General features: G+C 45.0%; 1 protein-coding gene across 1 annotated transcript in view; it reads right to left on the bottom strand.

The window, feature by feature from the left end:
- The window catches only part of LOC106606829 (dynamin-2-like), a 37,738-nt gene that overhangs the window by 18,907 nt on the left and 1,113 nt on the right, over nt 1-17,718 (bottom strand). The window contains 7 exon segments of the mRNA XM_045715408.1: nt 32-167; nt 265-407; nt 719-879; nt 985-1,083; nt 1,397-1,600; nt 1,890-2,039; nt 2,320-2,393. Coding sequence (XP_045571364.1) covers nt 32-167; nt 265-407; nt 719-879; nt 985-1,083; nt 1,397-1,600; nt 1,890-2,039; nt 2,320-2,393 — 967 coding nt within the window.

Here is a 17,718-nt window from a genome sequence, read left to right as displayed (position 1 = left end):
TGACAGTGAGTATTGAGACCACAGCGCTCACCTTGACCAGCTCGAAGGGGAAGCGCTCGTGGAAGATCCGGTTGATTTTGGCACCGCCCGACAGCTCCGCTGTGTCCACCTGGTCCCCAGAGCCCTCGATACGCTTCTCAAAGTCCACCCCAAACTGCTGCACCATCCTGGGGAGAAAGACAGAGAGTCAGGATCAACTCTGGAGCTACTCATTATGGTAGTGTGTGTGTGTGTGTGTGGTGTGTGAGCGTGTCCTCTACTCACTGCAGCAGGGCCTTGGTCTTGCGTGTGGGGTCGTCGGGACGGAAGTTCTTGTACTCCTCCACCTCTTTCTCCAGGGAGAGGACCTGGCTCTGCAGCTTACTGCGCAGCCCAGGCAGAGTGTCCCTGATGTGGTTGGTCAGTTGCTGAGGAGAGAGAGGGACACCATGAGTGAGGGAGGAGAGGGACACCATGAGTGAGGGAGGAGAGGGACACCATGAGTGAGGGAGGAGAGGGAGGGAGGGAAATGGAAGGGATAGAATGAGTGAGGAGAATAGGAGGGGAGAATTTATAGTGAATGAAAGAGCAAGTGAGTTTCAAGGAACATTATAGCCTGGTTTAAGATCTGTTGGTGCCGTCTCTCAGAGTTCACAAGAAAGCAAAAAAACTGATCTGGAAGTCAGACTAGAACATCAGTGTAGAATAACAGAAAGGTGAACGTTGAGTACTCTCTCACCTGGTTTAGTTGTTTCTGCAGGTGTGGGGTGCCCATGCGCTCGGCCATGTGTCTGTAGCCCGGGTGAGACAGGAAGAACTTCCTCTCAGCAGCCAGCGCAGCGCGGATGTCCTTCCTGCCGTCTATGTCCTTCTGACTGCGGTTCACCACGCCGATATAGCCTGGAGAGAGAGCGCACACTTATTCCTCTGCAGTCAATGAGGTGTCTGTGTGTGTGTGTGTGTGTGTGTGTGTGTGTGTGTGTGTGTGTGTGCGTCTCCCCTCACCTCTACGCAGAGGTAGCAGTTTGTTCTCCAGGATGTCTTTAGCATCCGTCCCTTCGTCCATCAGGTCCAGCTTTGTGATCACGCCAATAGTGCGCAGACCTGAACAGAACCAAACAGTCAAAAACAATCTCATCATATTAATCCTGACTACTACCTGTCCACCATCCACCCAGACTTCCATTCCTCATCTCCTTCAATTCAATTGTTCAGTAGGAAAAACAATGGGGGAAAAAAAGATCAATTAGCGTTTGTTATTGGACAAGTCCAGGTAGTGCGTCAATGTTTCAGTCTATTAGGTGCACCAAATGAACACCACCCATAAATCAAGTGCCCATCCTCATCCTTTGGTCCTGGGAGCTCCAATAGAGAACCAATAGAGTACCAGTACAGCACCACTAGGCTAGTCCCTTACCCTGTGGGTCCACCTCCTTGGCGATCTTGAGGGCGTCTGAGTTGGCCAGGTCCTGGTTGGCGGGGGTGACGGCCAGGATGAGGCAGCTCTCCTTTGTGATGAACTGCAGCAGCATGTCCCTGATCTGGTGCTCTATGTCCAGCGGCTGGTCCCCCACTGCCACCTTAGTCATCCCCGGGAGGTCGATCAGAGTCAGGTTTAGCACTGAGGGCGAGATGGACGGGAGAGAGAGGGGGGGGGGGAGAGAATGTGTGTTACATTGTGTATACATGTCCTTGTATGGCATGGCGAAGGTAGTTTCTTTGAGAGGTTGATACATGAATGCAAGTGTTTGCTGCGCTTTTATGTGTGCATGCGCGTGTGTGTGTGTGTGTGTGTGTGTGTGTGTGTGTGTGTGTGTGTGTGTGTGTGTGTGTACACACGTGTGATTCCAACTGAACGTGTGCATGCATATGTTAAAATGAACAAATGAATAACTGTTGGTGAGCATTACCGTTAGGGGAGTAGACCCGGAGGTTGATGGGGATGGGGGAGATGCCCTTGTTGGAGCCTGTGATCCTGTCTGTCTCCGCCTCGATCTCTGCCCGGACCTCCTCAAAGTCCACAAACTTCCTCCCTTTACAGTGTAGGAACTCTGCATACTCTACAGACACGACACAGAGAGAGAGCGAGAGAGAGCGAGCGAGCGAGAGCGAGCGAGACACAGAGAGAGAGAGACAGACACACAGCGGGTGAGACAGACACACAGAGAGAGAGCGAGACACAGCGAGAGAGCGAGACAGCGAGACACACAGATAGATAGAGAGAAGAGAAGAAAGTCTTTACCAGGCACCAGACAGTGTTGCTGAGAGGAGGAGGCAGGTCCATGGCAGCAGCAATGAGAGGACAGACAAGGCCATGGCTGTATGAGAATTCAGACTCACCGGCTTTGTTAAAGCACAGCTGCAGGATCAGAGGTCTACGGGTGACAATGCCTGATCCTCGAGGAAGAAAATCCCTGAGCGAGAGAGAGAGAAAGAAGAGAGAAATTAAAGAAGAGAGGAAAAATTTAATTAAGTGAGGGAGAGAAAAAGAGACCAAGAAAGTGAGGGGGCGAGCCCCAGACACACAGAAAAAAACCCAGAGAAAGTCAAATTACTCAGTACACTCCAAGTCCATTTCCTCACACTATATCCTGTGCGACATTGATGAGCACGGGGAAATGTAACACTTCATGACCCGTCTGTCAACAAATTAGAAGTGACAAAGTAATGTGGTCTCATGATGCCCCTGAAGATCAATTCATTTGCTCAGCCACTTTGTTGTCATGGTTACATAGATTTCGGTAATGTGGCGATTTAGAACGATGCACTCTGTCACTCTGGTCTCACAGCACCATGGAACAGGGGAGAGCCTCTTGATGAGGAAGCAAGGCGAGGCGCATACTTTCAGCTGAATATTTCAAGTGATTGTGTGTGTTGCAAGCTGGCTGTGTTAATATGTAAGATATCGCCTAAAATAAGATTACGTCCTCAGTAGCCTTGATACTTGACATTGAGCTGAAGTACATTTAATACATTCACTTATCTGACAATTAAGATGATTCATTAGTCCTAGCCAGTGCACATTGAACATCGATAAACTCAGCAAAAAAAGAAACATCCCTTTTTCAGGACCCTGTCTTTCAAAGATAATTCATAGAAATCCAAATAACTTCACAGATCTTCATTGTAAAGGGTTTAAACACTGTTTCCCATGCGTGTTCAATGTCCCATAAACAATTAATGAACATGCACCTGTGAATTGGTCGTTAAGACACTAACAGCTTACAGACAGTAGACAACTAAGGTCAAAGTTATGAAAACTTAGGACACTAAAGAGGCCTTTCTACTGACTCTGAAAAACACCAAAAGGGTCCCTGCTCATCTGCATGAACGTGCCTTAGGCATGCTGCAAGGAGGCATGAGGACTGCAGATGAGGCCAGGGAAATAAATTGCAATGTCCGTACTGTGAGACGCCTAAGACAGCGCTACAGGGAGACAGGACAGACAGCGGATCGTCCTTGCAGTGGCAGACCACATGTAACAACACCTGCACAGGATTGGTACATCTGAACATCACACCTGCGGGACAGGTACAGGATGGCAACAACAACTTCCCGAGTTACACCAGGAATGCACAATCCCTCCATCAGTGCTCAGACTGTCTGCAATTGGCTGAGAGAGGCTGGACTGAGGGCTTGTAGACCTGTTGTAAGGCAGATATCACTGGCAACAACGTCGCCTATGGGCACAAACCCACCGTCGCTGGACCAGACAGGACTGGCAAAAAGTGCTCTTCACTGACGAGTCGCGGTATTGTCTCACCAGGCACCAGACAGGACCATTCCAAACCCAACAGCCTAATTGAGTCATCTCTCAGAGGGAAACCCATACCCCACAACTACCAGCCACCACACCCTGCCTCCCCTCTCCTGCTATGGGCTGGGGCCCTGTGTGCCTGCTTGCCTGCCTGCTGTAGCCTCTAGCCTGACTTTGGGGCTCCCAAGTGGTGCAGCGATCTAAGGCACTGCATCTCAGTGCAAGAGGAGTCACTACAGACCCTGGTTCGTTACCAGGCTGTATCACAACCGGCCGTGATTGCGAGTCCCATAGGGCGGCGCACAATTGGCCCAGTGTCGTCCGGGTTAGGGTTTGGTCGGGTTAGGCCGTCAATGTAAATAAGAATTTGTTCTTAACGGACTTGTTAAATAAAATAAAGAAATAAAATGTGCAACAGAAAACGCCCTACATCTGGTGGTAATAATGCTGAACTCTGGGCCTGGTAACAGCACGGTACAACACAGTCCAACAAGACAAACCTACCTCCCTCCTCCTCTTTCTAACCCAACATCTAACACCACATGCAGAGAGACGCCTGAGGGAACGGAGATAGCTTCTAGTCTAAAGCAGACTGACTCCATGTGTCACACACAGGACAATCAGGATGGAGCCATACTGTTGACTATTACAGAGACACTCACACTATAGACTAGACCTGTTGAACAGTGGGAACATTCTGGATGGCCTGAGTTCAGCACTAATGTTGTGTGCTGCAGATCATGTAGAGTGTTTTGTTTGTCATAGAGAAAGCATGCCTAACTGGGAGAGTGGGATGCCAGTATAGAAAAGCTCTGGCAGGGGGTGAGAGAAAGGGAGAGGTGGAGAGAGATGGGGAAAAAGGGAGATGGGGCCTGTGGGAAAGAGAGATGGGGCATGAGGGAATAGGGGAGCGGGAGAATAGGGCAGAGGGAATAGGGAAATGGGAGAGCAAGAGCTGGACTAGCCTAAGTGGAGTGGACACAGAGAGCAGACTGAGTGTTGAGAGAGGGAGCGGAGGAGCAGAGGGCTGACCTCTCCAAGTGTTAATGTATTACACTAGTTATACATCACCACCACTCTCACTGGACCCGTCCTCCTCTCCCATCACACACACCTCATCAGTTCAACTGGACAAAGACAGACACACAGCCACTTGATCACAGTATCACACAGATAGTCAGAGACACAGCCAGAACAAGATACTTCTGTGAGTACATGCATCTTGTGCACGGAAGAAATACATGACCTAACACACACACACACACAGAGAGATATACAGCCATAAAAGCCACCACTAGAAGGGAAGAGAGGACATGTGGGTGCATGTCCATTATTGATGTGCTGTAAATGATAGAGGAGCTGAACAGATTGTGTATCATTCTATGCATTATGAATAGGCCAAGCAAAGACCAGCAGTCTCAGCCTCCCTCCTTCAATGCCGCAGAAAATAGATATAATGAAAGAGAAGGGTCAGACAGAACCAACATTGAACACTCCCCTGCCTCTCACTACCAGGGATTCCACAGCCATCAGGTTTGGGGTGAATTCCATCTAAATTCAAGATCAGGGTTTTCCCTTGATCCCTATGGAATAAATCTGACAGAAATGGAATTGTTCCCAACTTCAACCAACCCTGACTGTTATACTGAGGCTGGAAGCAGCCCGGCATGGTCTGGTTCAGAGTAGCCTATGTACTGTAGTAGACTGGATGACAGTAATTGACTGTGTGACTAGCCTATTTAATATGCTCAACTCTGCAGTAGACTACTTGACTGTATGTTGTAGACTGTGTAGACTGTGTCCCTGGATGACTGTAGTAGTAGATGTGTTCTAGACTGTGTCCCTGGATGACTGTAGTAGACTGTAGGGTTGGGCGGTATACAGATGTAGCTTAGCTAGGTAGTTAGTTAGCAAACCAAATGCATAGCTGGAGCTCTGAGCTGGATATAATTTATTTGACACATCTTAGATTTCCTATAGTCATGCTTAACTTAAGCAATGTTCTTACATTTTTTTGAGGGAAATGTGCAAATTTCAGGTCAGCGGAGTGCAAATTTGAACATTGTCAAAATTCTGTGCAAATTCCGCCGTGTGCTTACTGTGAACACGGAGGCTGTACCCGCTTTAACTTACAGTTTTAAGTGGCCAAGTAGTGTACTGTGACTATTTCATCATAATGTATGCCTACCAGAGTGGCCTACCATCAAAAACAATGGAGAGAAAAAGCATCCCATAACATTACGGAAATAGCTGTTCTATCATTCCGTCTACAGTAGCAGCAAATGTGTGGTGTTCAGTTTAGGCATACAGTGGTTCGTCCTTTAAAAGTTGCAGCGTACAGTGGCGCAGCTTGCATGGTGCTGCAGAATTCTATGGTACGTTATTTAAGTGTGAACCACTGGTACCATTAATGCTAGTTAGTGCTAGTTTGACCATCAGAGGGCATCTTTGAGAAGCATTTGATAGCCTTCAATAGTGGCTGTACTAGAGAATTTAAAACCTTTTTTGTAAGAACATAGTATATGGGAGTGATTAAGAAAATGAATTAATCAACATTTCTGAAAATGGTGTTTCTATACCAAGAAAAACCAAAAAAAACTCTGGGTTTCCATTAGGATGGAACGGAAAATATAGCGCTGTACAACGTGACGGCCGGGAGTAGGTTACAGTACTGGGCTATTTAGCTAAAGAATCCCTGTGTCGTGCTGGCACGCGGGAGACCGGAGTTCAATTCCCCGACGGGGAGGAAGGAGTAGGCTGTCCTTGTAAATAATAATTTGTTCTTAACTTATTCCATATATGTTATTTCATAGTTGTGATGTCTTCACTATTATTCCACAATGTAGAAAATAGTAAAAATATAGAAAAAGCCTGGAATGAGTAGGTGTCCAAACTTTTGACTGGTACTTGCTTAATTAATATTATGGTGTTTCTATTCCAAGAAAAATGAAAAACCCTCTCGGTTTCCGTCAGGATGGAATGGAAAATACGGCGCTGTACACCGTGACGGTCTGGAGAACAGTACTGGGCTATTTAGCTAAAGAATCTAGCTAAAGGAGTAGTAGGCTGTCCTTGTAAATAAGAATTTGTTCTTAACTGACTTACCAAGTTAAATAAAAGGTTACACTAAGAGCATAACATTTTCTAATTCTAGTCTAACCAATACACACAGAGATTCAGAGAAAATAAAAATCTCATTGATATATCAAGACCAGTCCCCATGCTTGTCTCGGAGCAGCGGGAAAGGTTCTAAAATAGTTGTAGGCTATTGCTTCAAATCCTATTGCTTCTAACTGCAATATGCTCTTTAAATAAATAAGACCTACACCACTTTTAATAGCACATTACGCAACACTAGTGAGACTCACGTCGTCTACAGTAGGCCTACAGTATATCAAAAAATATAACGTGACTCTCCACCAATAATTACATGGAGGATTGGAGGAATCTAAATTAAACCCAAAAGCCACCTCATGGGTTTCCTGGTGGCGGTCGGCATGGGTATCAAACCTGCATCTGTAGCAACGCATTTTGCACTGCAGGAGCCCCCATCCACTCCGGGGCCCCCATCCACAAAGTATCAAAACACAGCGAGGTGTTGGTAAAGGTATATTGTCCTGCTAATAGTCCATAATGGGCTATTATAATACTGTACATGATGTCCAGGCCAAAACATTTCTTTATTAAAAGACTACCAGAAAGCATGTTGGTACTTATTTATTTTGATCCAAAGCCATGAATGAGTAAGTCACTCAGCTTTATGTAGGTGCTGGGCTATATGACTGTCATCAACTTTATAATATATAACGATATTTGAGGTTATTGTGAGAGCAATTGTAATCTGAATAAAGGCCAAAATAGTATTTGTAAATGCCAAAGCATTTATTTCTGTTTTTAGAGGGAGAGAAACGCTGGGCCAATTGTGCACTGCCCATAAAGGCCAAAATATAGCCCTGCTACTAGCCATAATGGCACTGTACAACGTGATTGTGTGTATTTGAGAGTATTTTCCAGTAAGCAACAATTTGTTTACCTTCATTAGACAACTTTGTTCCAATATTTCTGCAATTCAGTGATATTTATTCCCAAAGTAACTCGTTATGGGTTCATAACTAAATAAACGTCGGCATTTTGAAAGAGTATTTTTATCATTATTTTATTAACGAAAGCATAAAGATGCCATTATTAGTTACATTGTTTTAGTTTTAACGTGCAGACTGGCACTAAGAACAGAACAACGGGAACGTTTCCCTAGTCAGCGCCATTATTAGTGCAATGCCCCTTAAGGTGTTGCCAGTGTGGCCTACACCGTTGCGCCACTCAGGCGCCGCACAACGTGACCGGTCAGTAGTGGCCTACAGTAAGAGCAAAATAATCCTAACAAAATTAAATAAAAACCTTAGTGTAACAACAGTTTTAGTAAGAAATACATTTAGGTTTATGTTGCCCATTCATTGTCAGTTACAGACACAGTAGAACCCAAAAGCATAATCAGTGCTCTAACTCCCCCTTGCGTTAGTCTGGAGCAATGAAGTGGTGACACAGGGGACTGCACTAAAGCACAAATTACCTCCAAGTCCCGCAGCATTACTGCAAAACTTTTAGTGGAGCAACTACTGTACATTCCATGAGAAATGGAAAAAAACATGCAGGGCCTGTCATTAACCTGTTTATCCACTTGTCCTTCAGACAAGGTGACTGAAAATGTGTTGTTTGATGCAAGAAACCCCATTACAAAATAAAATGCATTATTCCCATACCATTATTACAGAGAATCAGACAAATTATGCTACCCTCTGCCTATTGTTCCACTTAGCTTATTCAATACAGTCTCAAAATACAACACTGCCCCTTTAAGACAAAAGAAAAGCTCTTTAACTGACTCACTTTTCAAAGATGGCTAGAAATGCCCACATTTTGAACTCATCTAGGAAGCAACCACTCCATTGTTGACTAGAAGTTAGCTATAACTGGGATAATAACTCAATAACGAGCAAGGAATATGAACACATGTGCACAGGTGGCTACATGCGGCTCTCGCTTTGATCTCAAAACAAGCGCATCTACTAGTGACCGCTCATGCTGTAAACACAGTCCAGTTCAAAGTGAATGGCAGATCCATATATGGCAATGTCTATTTGCATATAGGCCTACTGCAGCTCTGGTTGGTTATGGTGCGCCGGTCTGTGTAGAATACAGGCCTGATCTAAATATAAAATGGTTCCTGCTGCTCCAGTTTCAACTGTTCTGCCTGCGGCTATGGAACCCTGACCTGTTCACCGGACGTGCTTGTTGCACCCTCGACAACTACTATGATTATTATTATTTGACCATGCTGGTCATTTATGAACATTTTAACATCTTGACCATGTTCTGTTATAATATCCACCCGGCACAGCATGAAGAGGACTGGCCACCCCTCATAGCCTGGTTCCTCTCTAGGTTTCTTCCTAGGTCTTTGGCCTTTCTAGGGAGTTTTTCCTAGGGAGTTTTTCCTAGCCACCGTGCTTCTTTCACATGCATTGCTTGCTGTTTGGGGTTTTAGGCTGGGTTTCTGTACAGCACTTTGAGATATCAGCTGATGTACGAAGGGCTATATAAATAAATTTGATTTGATTTGATTTAAACAAAGACAAAAGGTTAGCATGTTCAATTAATAAATTATAATTATTAATAATGTTTGTCTGTTTTCATTAAGATGCAAAAAGATTAAGATGACTGTAGTACACTGTTTCTGGATGACGCTGTAGTAGACAGTGTGTAGTAGACTGTGGCCGTGGATGACTGTCTCTGGATGACTGTATAGTAGACACTGTAGTAGATAGTGTGTAGTAGACTTTGTACGTGGATGACTGTGTAGTAGACAAATGTTGAGGTCACTGTATGGTTTACCAAGTGGTGGTGTGGCACACAGATGGGTCTGAGGTTTGGTGAGAGGCATGGGATTAACTCATGTGGCATCTTAGACCTCTATCATTATGGTTCCCACATTCACAGCCTCACGTCTGACTGCCTCGCCAGGCTTTCAGTCCACTTTCAAGAATCAAATAGACTACAAAAGCTGAGTGGACAGTGTATGTGGCTGAGCTTTTGCAAAGATGCAGCTTGATGTAGAAGACAGATTTTAGATGGTCAACATTCCTATTGCTTTTCCCTCCAAGGGGTTTGCATAATTTCCCCTCAATTTGTTACCATTTAGGCAAAACCTTCCAATTCACAAACCATGTGAGTCAGTCAGTTCCTGGTCACCTCCCAGGTTCACAGTCCACTAGTCTCCTCTACTCCGCTGCCAGCGCTGGCACAGCAAATCAGATAAACAGCCCAGCCCCAACCAGCTTGTACAGCTAGATATGACCTCCATACTCCCGCCCCAAGGGACAATGACATCACAGTCCAACAGCCACACAGAGAGCCAGAGTGGAGACCTCATGATCCACATCAAGTTATTCATAGTCCAATAACACACATACACATTCAAAGAAATGGGAGAGGCATGGAAAATGACATTTTACTAATACCACAGAGTGCAATTCAGCACTCAGAACCATTCTACAGAAAGCCAAAGCAGAGTGGTAACCATTTAATGGCAGCATCTGCTAATAGCGTTATTGTCCTTAGTGTGGTATTTGTTTATTAGAGTACAGGTGTTGGTAGTATTTCAGCAGTTTAGATGCTGCTGCCCTTCTCAGAGAGTCATCTGACATGGCTGCAACGGTTAGGCTACTGATTCACCCTGAACAGGAACTTAGATGACCTAAGTCAGCTTATTGCCATGCTCAAATGCACAGAAGCTTTTAACTAGTATTTCAAAATATCCTCCTGGGTGTCAGCAAAGTCTGATATGAACCCTTTCGTTGTCCTCACACACACACACACACACACTTGCTGAGTCAGTGAGTGTTTTTATATTTAACTAGGCAAGTCAGTTAAGAACAAATTCTTATTTACAATGATGACCTACCAACAGGCCTCCTGCAGGGACTGGGGATTAAAAAAATATAAAAAATCTAATAAAAATATAGGACAAAACACAAATCACAACCAGAGAGACACCACAACATAAAGACAGATCTAAGATAACAACACAGCAACACATGACAATACAGCATGGCAGCAACACATAACAAAGCATAGTAGCAACAACAACATGACAATACGGCAGCAGCACATGGCAGCAGCACAAAACATGGTACAAACATTATTGGGCACAGACAAAAGCACAAAGGGCAAGAGGGTAGAGACAACAATACATCACGTGAAGCAGCCACAACTGTCAGTAAGAGTGTCCATGATTGAGTCTTTGAATGAAGAGATGGCGATAAAACGGTCCAGTTTGAGTGGTTTTTGCAGCTCGTTCCAGTCGCTAGCTGCAGCGTAATTAGATTCGATGTATTAACACGTCCTAAAATCACGCCAAAAAAAAAACAAGCACTCTGACTTTCCTTGTTGTTCCCTGAAACTGAACAATCACGTCTCCAACAAGAACAGAATACCACGGACTAACGCCATCCCACCTGACCAGCGGCAGTCAATAGCAGCAGGGCACCTGGGAGACGGAGGTCCACATTCAATTAGACTGCCTTATGAAATGCCTACTTCAACACCACTCATTACAAGACATCTTGCGCTGGTACATTTCAAAGACAACCAAACTGACTTTTTCATGTTATGAAACGTCATAATCATCAATGGAAGAGGAACGCATGAGTCAGAGTCAAAGACTTAAGCGGCTGAAAGTCATCCATTAGGCTAGATGACATCAGAGCTCAACGGAATTCACCTAGCACAACAAAAGGGTGGAGGCAGGCAGCCAAGGCGGGACAGAACAAGAGCTGCTCTAATTTCTAGGGTGTATTCCCACTCCTACTGCTGGACCCATTCATTGTTGTTGCTGTAGACAGAGATATACCCCTCCCCCCCCCCCACACAGAGAGACAGAGAGAGAAACCTCCACAACCAGTCTGTCATTACACTTCTCTCACATGTCTCCATGTCCACACTGAAAGAAATGACCATCTTCACCCCCAGAGGAACGTCTGTGATGGTATGACGCTACTTCAAAGGATATTCAGAAAAATGAGTCAAACTCTCCACTTCTCTCTCAGAAGGTTTCTCTTTCACCCACATGCCATGTATGTTTGCTTCTGTAGCTTGCAGTATGGCTGCTGTGGCATAATATCTTAAAGTAAGCCTGTCTCAAACCAAGAGCTAAAACACTTCATATAGCCTAAGCACCCCTTAACATCAGCACCCCGGCTTTGTAATATTCACAGTATATTCCGTAAATGCTTACAATAAATCCTTAGTTATTACTTGATTTTTTAATTACTTTATTGTACACTTTTATACTATTAATGACAGTATTAGTTTTACTGATAATTGTATTATTACTGCAGTGTTGAGGAAGTCCACAAGAAAAAAAAGAAATGTATTGCACCGTTTATGCTGTATCCTGTGCATATGACGAATACATGTTGATTTGAACTTATGTAACAAAAAAGGTACCCAACATCAAAACAGAAGACAACATTTCTAACAGTCTAATTGCCATAGTGATCGGCAGCACCACCCAAACCCTTCCGTGTTAAGAACGGTGGACAGAGACTTGCTAGCTACGTTAGCTAGAATTTTCTACAAGGAATCTGCCTCCCCAAAAAAGCTTCTCCCAAGTGGCTGTGACACCTACTCCCGTTGCCTGCTGCAATGCTGCTTGGATTTCACCTGGCGATCTGTTCACCGTCTGCCCTGGCCTGTCTCCCCCTGTCTGGTAGAGGTACCCCCACCACACTCCCCCCTCTCTGTTCACTGTCTGCCCTGGCCTGTCTCCCCCTGTCTGGTAGAGGTACCCCCACCACACTCCCCCCTCTCTGTTCACTGTCTGCCCTGGCCTGTCTCCCCCTGTCTGGTAGAGGTACCCCCACCACACTCCCCCCTCTCTGTTCACTGTCTGCCCTGGCCTGTCTCCCCCTGTCTGGTACAGGTACCCCCACCACACTCCCCCTCTCTGTTCACCGTCTGCCCTGGCCTGTCTCCCCCTGTCTGGTACAGGTACCCCCACCACACTCCCCCCTCTCTGTTCACCGTCTGCCCTGGCCTGTCTCCCCCTGTCTGGTAGAGGTGCCCCCACCACACTCCCCCCTCGCTGTTCACCGTCTGCCCTGGCCTGTCTCCCCCCTGTTTGTTATAGGCAGCCCCACCACACTCCCCCCTCTCCTCCAGGCTTTCACTCACCTCCAGCACACATGCACTTACACACTACTATTGATTTATTTTCTCTCATACTTTTATAGCCTACTGGACTCAGAGAGCTACTCTCTCAAGCTCGTTGGGGCGAGTGACTCTGAACTTATAACGGCCAGCCCCAAATCCTTATATTTCTTTCTGCTGCTTTATGCTATTTGCCTCATGACTCCTGTGCACTTTGTTGACTACGAACTTGCTTGTTTAGCCAACCGTGGGACAGACTGTTTGTTCCCACACTCGAGACTCTGACTACAGGTTACATGGACTCTTGGCATCCCACCCTATCCATCTCTCGTCGGCTTTATATTCATGTTACCTGATGAAATTGTACAATATGATCTTGTTGCCATCTGATGCACATTCAAATGTCATAAAACATCAACATTGCAGAGCTCTCCCTGTCCTATGCCGTGCCCCGACTGCTGATATCTGGAAATGTGCATGTAGACCCTGGCCCATCTACTGTTGCTAGCCCCAATTCTGACTTGTGCACTGATATCTGTTTCACTGATTTCTGCTCTCGTAAAGCCTGGGTTTTCTGCACGTTAACACTAGAAGTTTATTGCCTAAAATGTATCAATTAAAAGTGTAGGTTCACAGCTCCAATCCAGATGTGTTGGTCATTACTGAGACGTGGTTAAGAAAGAGTGTTTTGAATACTGATGTTAGCCTTTCTGGTTATAACCTTTTTCAGCAAGACAGATCTTCCAAAGGTGGTGGAATGGCAATTTTTACCAAGGATCACCTTCAGTGCTCGGTTGTCTCCACCAGGTCTGTCCCTAAACAATTTAATACGCTGGTTTTAAGCATTAAACTTTCCAATAGCACTGTTGCTGGGTGTTTTTGGCCACCATCAGCACCGGCCTGTACCCTGCCTGCCCTAAACTCTCTCCTGGCCCCTTACACTAAGTCTGAATTTGTCCTGCTAGGTGACCTTAACTGGGACATGCTTAAACCACCTGACCAACTCCTAAAGCAATGGGACTCGCTACATCTTTCAGATTATTACCAATCCCACAAGGTATGACTCCAAACACCCAGATTTGTATTATTTTGTAAAATGTTTTAACTAGGCAAGTCAGTTAAGAACAAATTCTTATTTACAATGATGGCCAAGGAACAGTGGGTTAACTGCCTTGTTCAGGGGCAGAACGACAGATTTTTACCTCGTCAGCTCAGAGATTTGATCTTGCAACCATTTGGTTACTGGCCCAACGGTCTAACCACTAGGCTACCTGCCGCCCCAAAGGGTACTCTCCTTGGTGTTATCCTCACAAACAATCCTGATAACATCACACTGATACCTTTCTGTAATGACCTTAGTGATCACTGTTTTACAGCCTGTGTTCGCAATGGCTGCTCAGTGAAACAACCTGTCCTGATTTGCCATAGAAGCTTGATTAAAATAAAAAACTGAGCAAGCCTTCCTTTATGACCTGGCCTCTAAATGTGTATAGAATCCACTTGATCCCCTCTGTCGAAGACGCGTGTACCTTATTTTTAAAATATTTTCAGTGGTATTGTTAACAAACACGCCCCATAAAGAAAATGAGAATTCAAAACAGGTTCAGCCCCTGGTTCGACCGTGTTCAGGCAGAGTTACTCCACTGCAAGAATTCCATTTGGCAAAAGGCTCGGCACAAGCATCTTCAGGCTGACGCTCTCGTTCAGGCAAATGAGAAATAAGTGCACTCAGGCTATCCAGAAGGCCAAAGTTAGTTACTTTAAGGAGCAGTTCTCTCTCTGTGGGTCTAACACCAAGAAGTTCTGGAAAACAGTTAAAGACCTGGAGAATAAACCCTCCTCCTCACAGCTGCCCATGTCCCTTAATGTTGATGATGTGGTGGTAACAATCCAATTTGGATATATTTTGGGTAGCGTAACCAGCTGGAAGGTTGTTGAGGGCGGTCACGTGTGTTGCAAAGCAGAGAATCACAGGTTCAAGCCCAGTATGGGCCTGACGACTCATACTAAATTGTTCCGTTGCTCTGTGATTCCCTACATACTTTAGTCTGAGATTGCCATCACTGAAGTCATTTGTGGTGACCAGGGGCGTCATACAAAACAAAGTCATCATCGATTGGATCGTCTCTAAATCAGAGTATCAAAGCCAACGCCACATTTTTAAACAGCTGCTTTACCCACGTGTTCTGGCTCTGGCCCAACCCATCGGTTTCAGGACCAATCAGACGGCCCAGAATGTGTTCGCATTTGGTAAAGTGTCGGGGAGGTACTCAGTTCCTTCTCAACAATGAGTCTGGATCTAAGGTCCGTGGGGGTGGCGTAGCATTTGGCCAGAGCAAGGCGTCTGCGTAGCCAGGCAAGGGCAGTCGGACAGTGGAGGAAGCTAAGCTGTTAGCATCACACTGACCCCCGTTACACATGTCCCTCTCATATGGGCATAACCCTATGAGTGTAAAACGGCTTTGTTGTGTATTTGTGTAGGCAGCCTTCCCTGTGGCTCAGTTGGTAGAGCATGGTGTGTGCAACACCAGGGTTGTGGGTTCGAGTCCCACGGGGGGCCAGTACAAAAAAAAAAAAAAAAGTATGCATTCACTACTGTAAGTCGCTCTGGATAAGAGTGTCTGCTAAATGACTAAAATGTAAATGTTTGCACATGCACCTTTACTTCCCTAAGAGCTGTCAACAAGGGAATGCGGGAGGTCTGTTCTGGCAGGAAAATTGAGGTCAGCAGAAAATGACAATGTTAATTACAGCAGAGATCTGTCAAGTGCTCTGTCAAGTGCTGTGTGTGTGTGTGTGTGTGTGTGTGTGTGTGTGTGTGTGTGTCATATTCTTCTGAGTGAGTCTTTGAATTGGGAAGAGCTGCTTTCACGGGTGCTTGTTTTGTGTCTTTATATGAAGGGTGATCTCACACTGCTGATGTGGGAGATAGAGACAGGACCAGCCTGTTAAAGAGGGCTGTGGGTTACAGCGCACAACAAACAGGCAAGGAGAGATTGCCTTCTATTGAACAGTAGAAATTCACAATCAAATGGGGTGAGAAAGAGGAAGCACTAAAGTGGAAGTGATGAGTTGCCTATTTCTGCAATAAGCTGTATGAGTCAACAATGCTATAGTCATGAAATTCTATTGAATGCCTATTTCTTGCTGATAGATCATTTTAGTTTAAAAACAGACTAGGCTGGTGAGAAAATAGGAAATGATGACAGACCTCACAGGGCCAGGTACACACCTGCTGTTTATACATCATACACACATCCTATCCAACAGTCTCCTCAGAGCCAACACTAAACTGGGTTAGTGAGTGAGAGAGACAGTCAGTGCATCATAAATGAACAAAACTGGTGCAGCTCATGTATAGAGTACATATTTTCATTCATTAGCCCCACAGGGGGAAAGTATTAGGCCCAAGGCTATTATGTGCAACACAAAAGTATAGGCTGTAGCCTAGTGATAGACTGCCATAATATAGGTTGTGCATAGTGGGTCCTGTCCCGCTGACGATTTCTGGGTGTGGCGTGGAACTTATAAATAGACCAGTGGGAGACAAGCCTACACCTAAGATTCCCTTTGAAACAAGGGCAGAACACCAGTTATCCCAAGATGTACTCTTAAGGAGTAACGGTAGACTTCTTAAGGTCCAAGGATCTTATGTTGTTATTTCCAGAGGTAGACTGGCTCTGGCAACGGTTCTAGAATCATAAAGCCCTTTACTTTTAATGTTACACCAATATAATTTCACTATGTAAAACATAAACTTAGTATACAATGTTTTAGCAGGCTTTATCACAGTTGCACCTGACAGTATTTTCAGTGACAACCCGTTTCTGGCAGCCATCTTCCGTCACACACAGGTGTTCATAGCATGCTAGATAGCTAATTAGCATCTGTCTCGCATAAACATGCGCTGTAACATGGAGATATGGCGTTGTGAGAACAGTAACCCTAATCCTATTAAAAAAAGGTGTATATCAGTTTATAAAATGATTTTCCGCTGATATGAAAGATAAGGTCCGTATGCTTCCAAAACCGTACCGCAAGCGATGCACATTACGCCTCGATCCCACCTACAGTGCTCTTACGCAAAATGGTTTGCAGCATCGGGATGGTGTGCAACAAAAGTTTAACATTCACCTTCTGCTAATATTTTTGTCAAGCCGTCTATGCGTACAGTTGGACGCATACTTTCGTTACATCCAACGTATGCCCCACACAGAACGCACTGCTGCAAGGCAAACGCAGTGTTCCATTGGAAATGAATGTACTCCTGGTGTACCAAAATGCAATGACACTGTCAGTGTGATCAAGGCGTTAATGTTCAGACCGAGCGTCGGGGATATCAACAAAACTCCTTCCTCCAATGACTTGTGTAATGTAATGGAACGGAGTCATTCAAGGGATTCACCAGTGTGACATCACACAAAATACATTTTTCCTCCAGTCTACACTACACCCACCTATTATCTCTGTACTCACCCACTATAAACAAGTTCTTTGGACCCCACAAAACTATACAGTATATTTACGCAGGACACATTGCCTAACTACCGGTAATATTTTGGGGTTTTTACAGGCAAAGGGTATAGAATTCATAAGGGTACAGAAATTACACATAACAGCAGATCCTATGCAAACACCACTGGGAAACCAATGTTGTTGGCCTCTTTGTGGTACCCCATCTTGCCAAGTGCAGCATCATATTTAAGTGGATTAAAGGGGGACAAGCAGCCTAATATTCAACTAAATGTTTTTCATATACCTAAATTCTAGACTAC

The sequence above is a fragment of the Salmo salar genome, chromosome ssa03, assembly GCF_905237065.1.
Source record: "Salmo salar chromosome ssa03, Ssal_v3.1, whole genome shotgun sequence".
NCBI classification, from domain to species: domain Eukaryota; kingdom Metazoa; phylum Chordata; class Actinopteri; order Salmoniformes; family Salmonidae; genus Salmo; species Salmo salar.
This window is presented reverse-complemented; position numbering and strand designations above follow the sequence as displayed.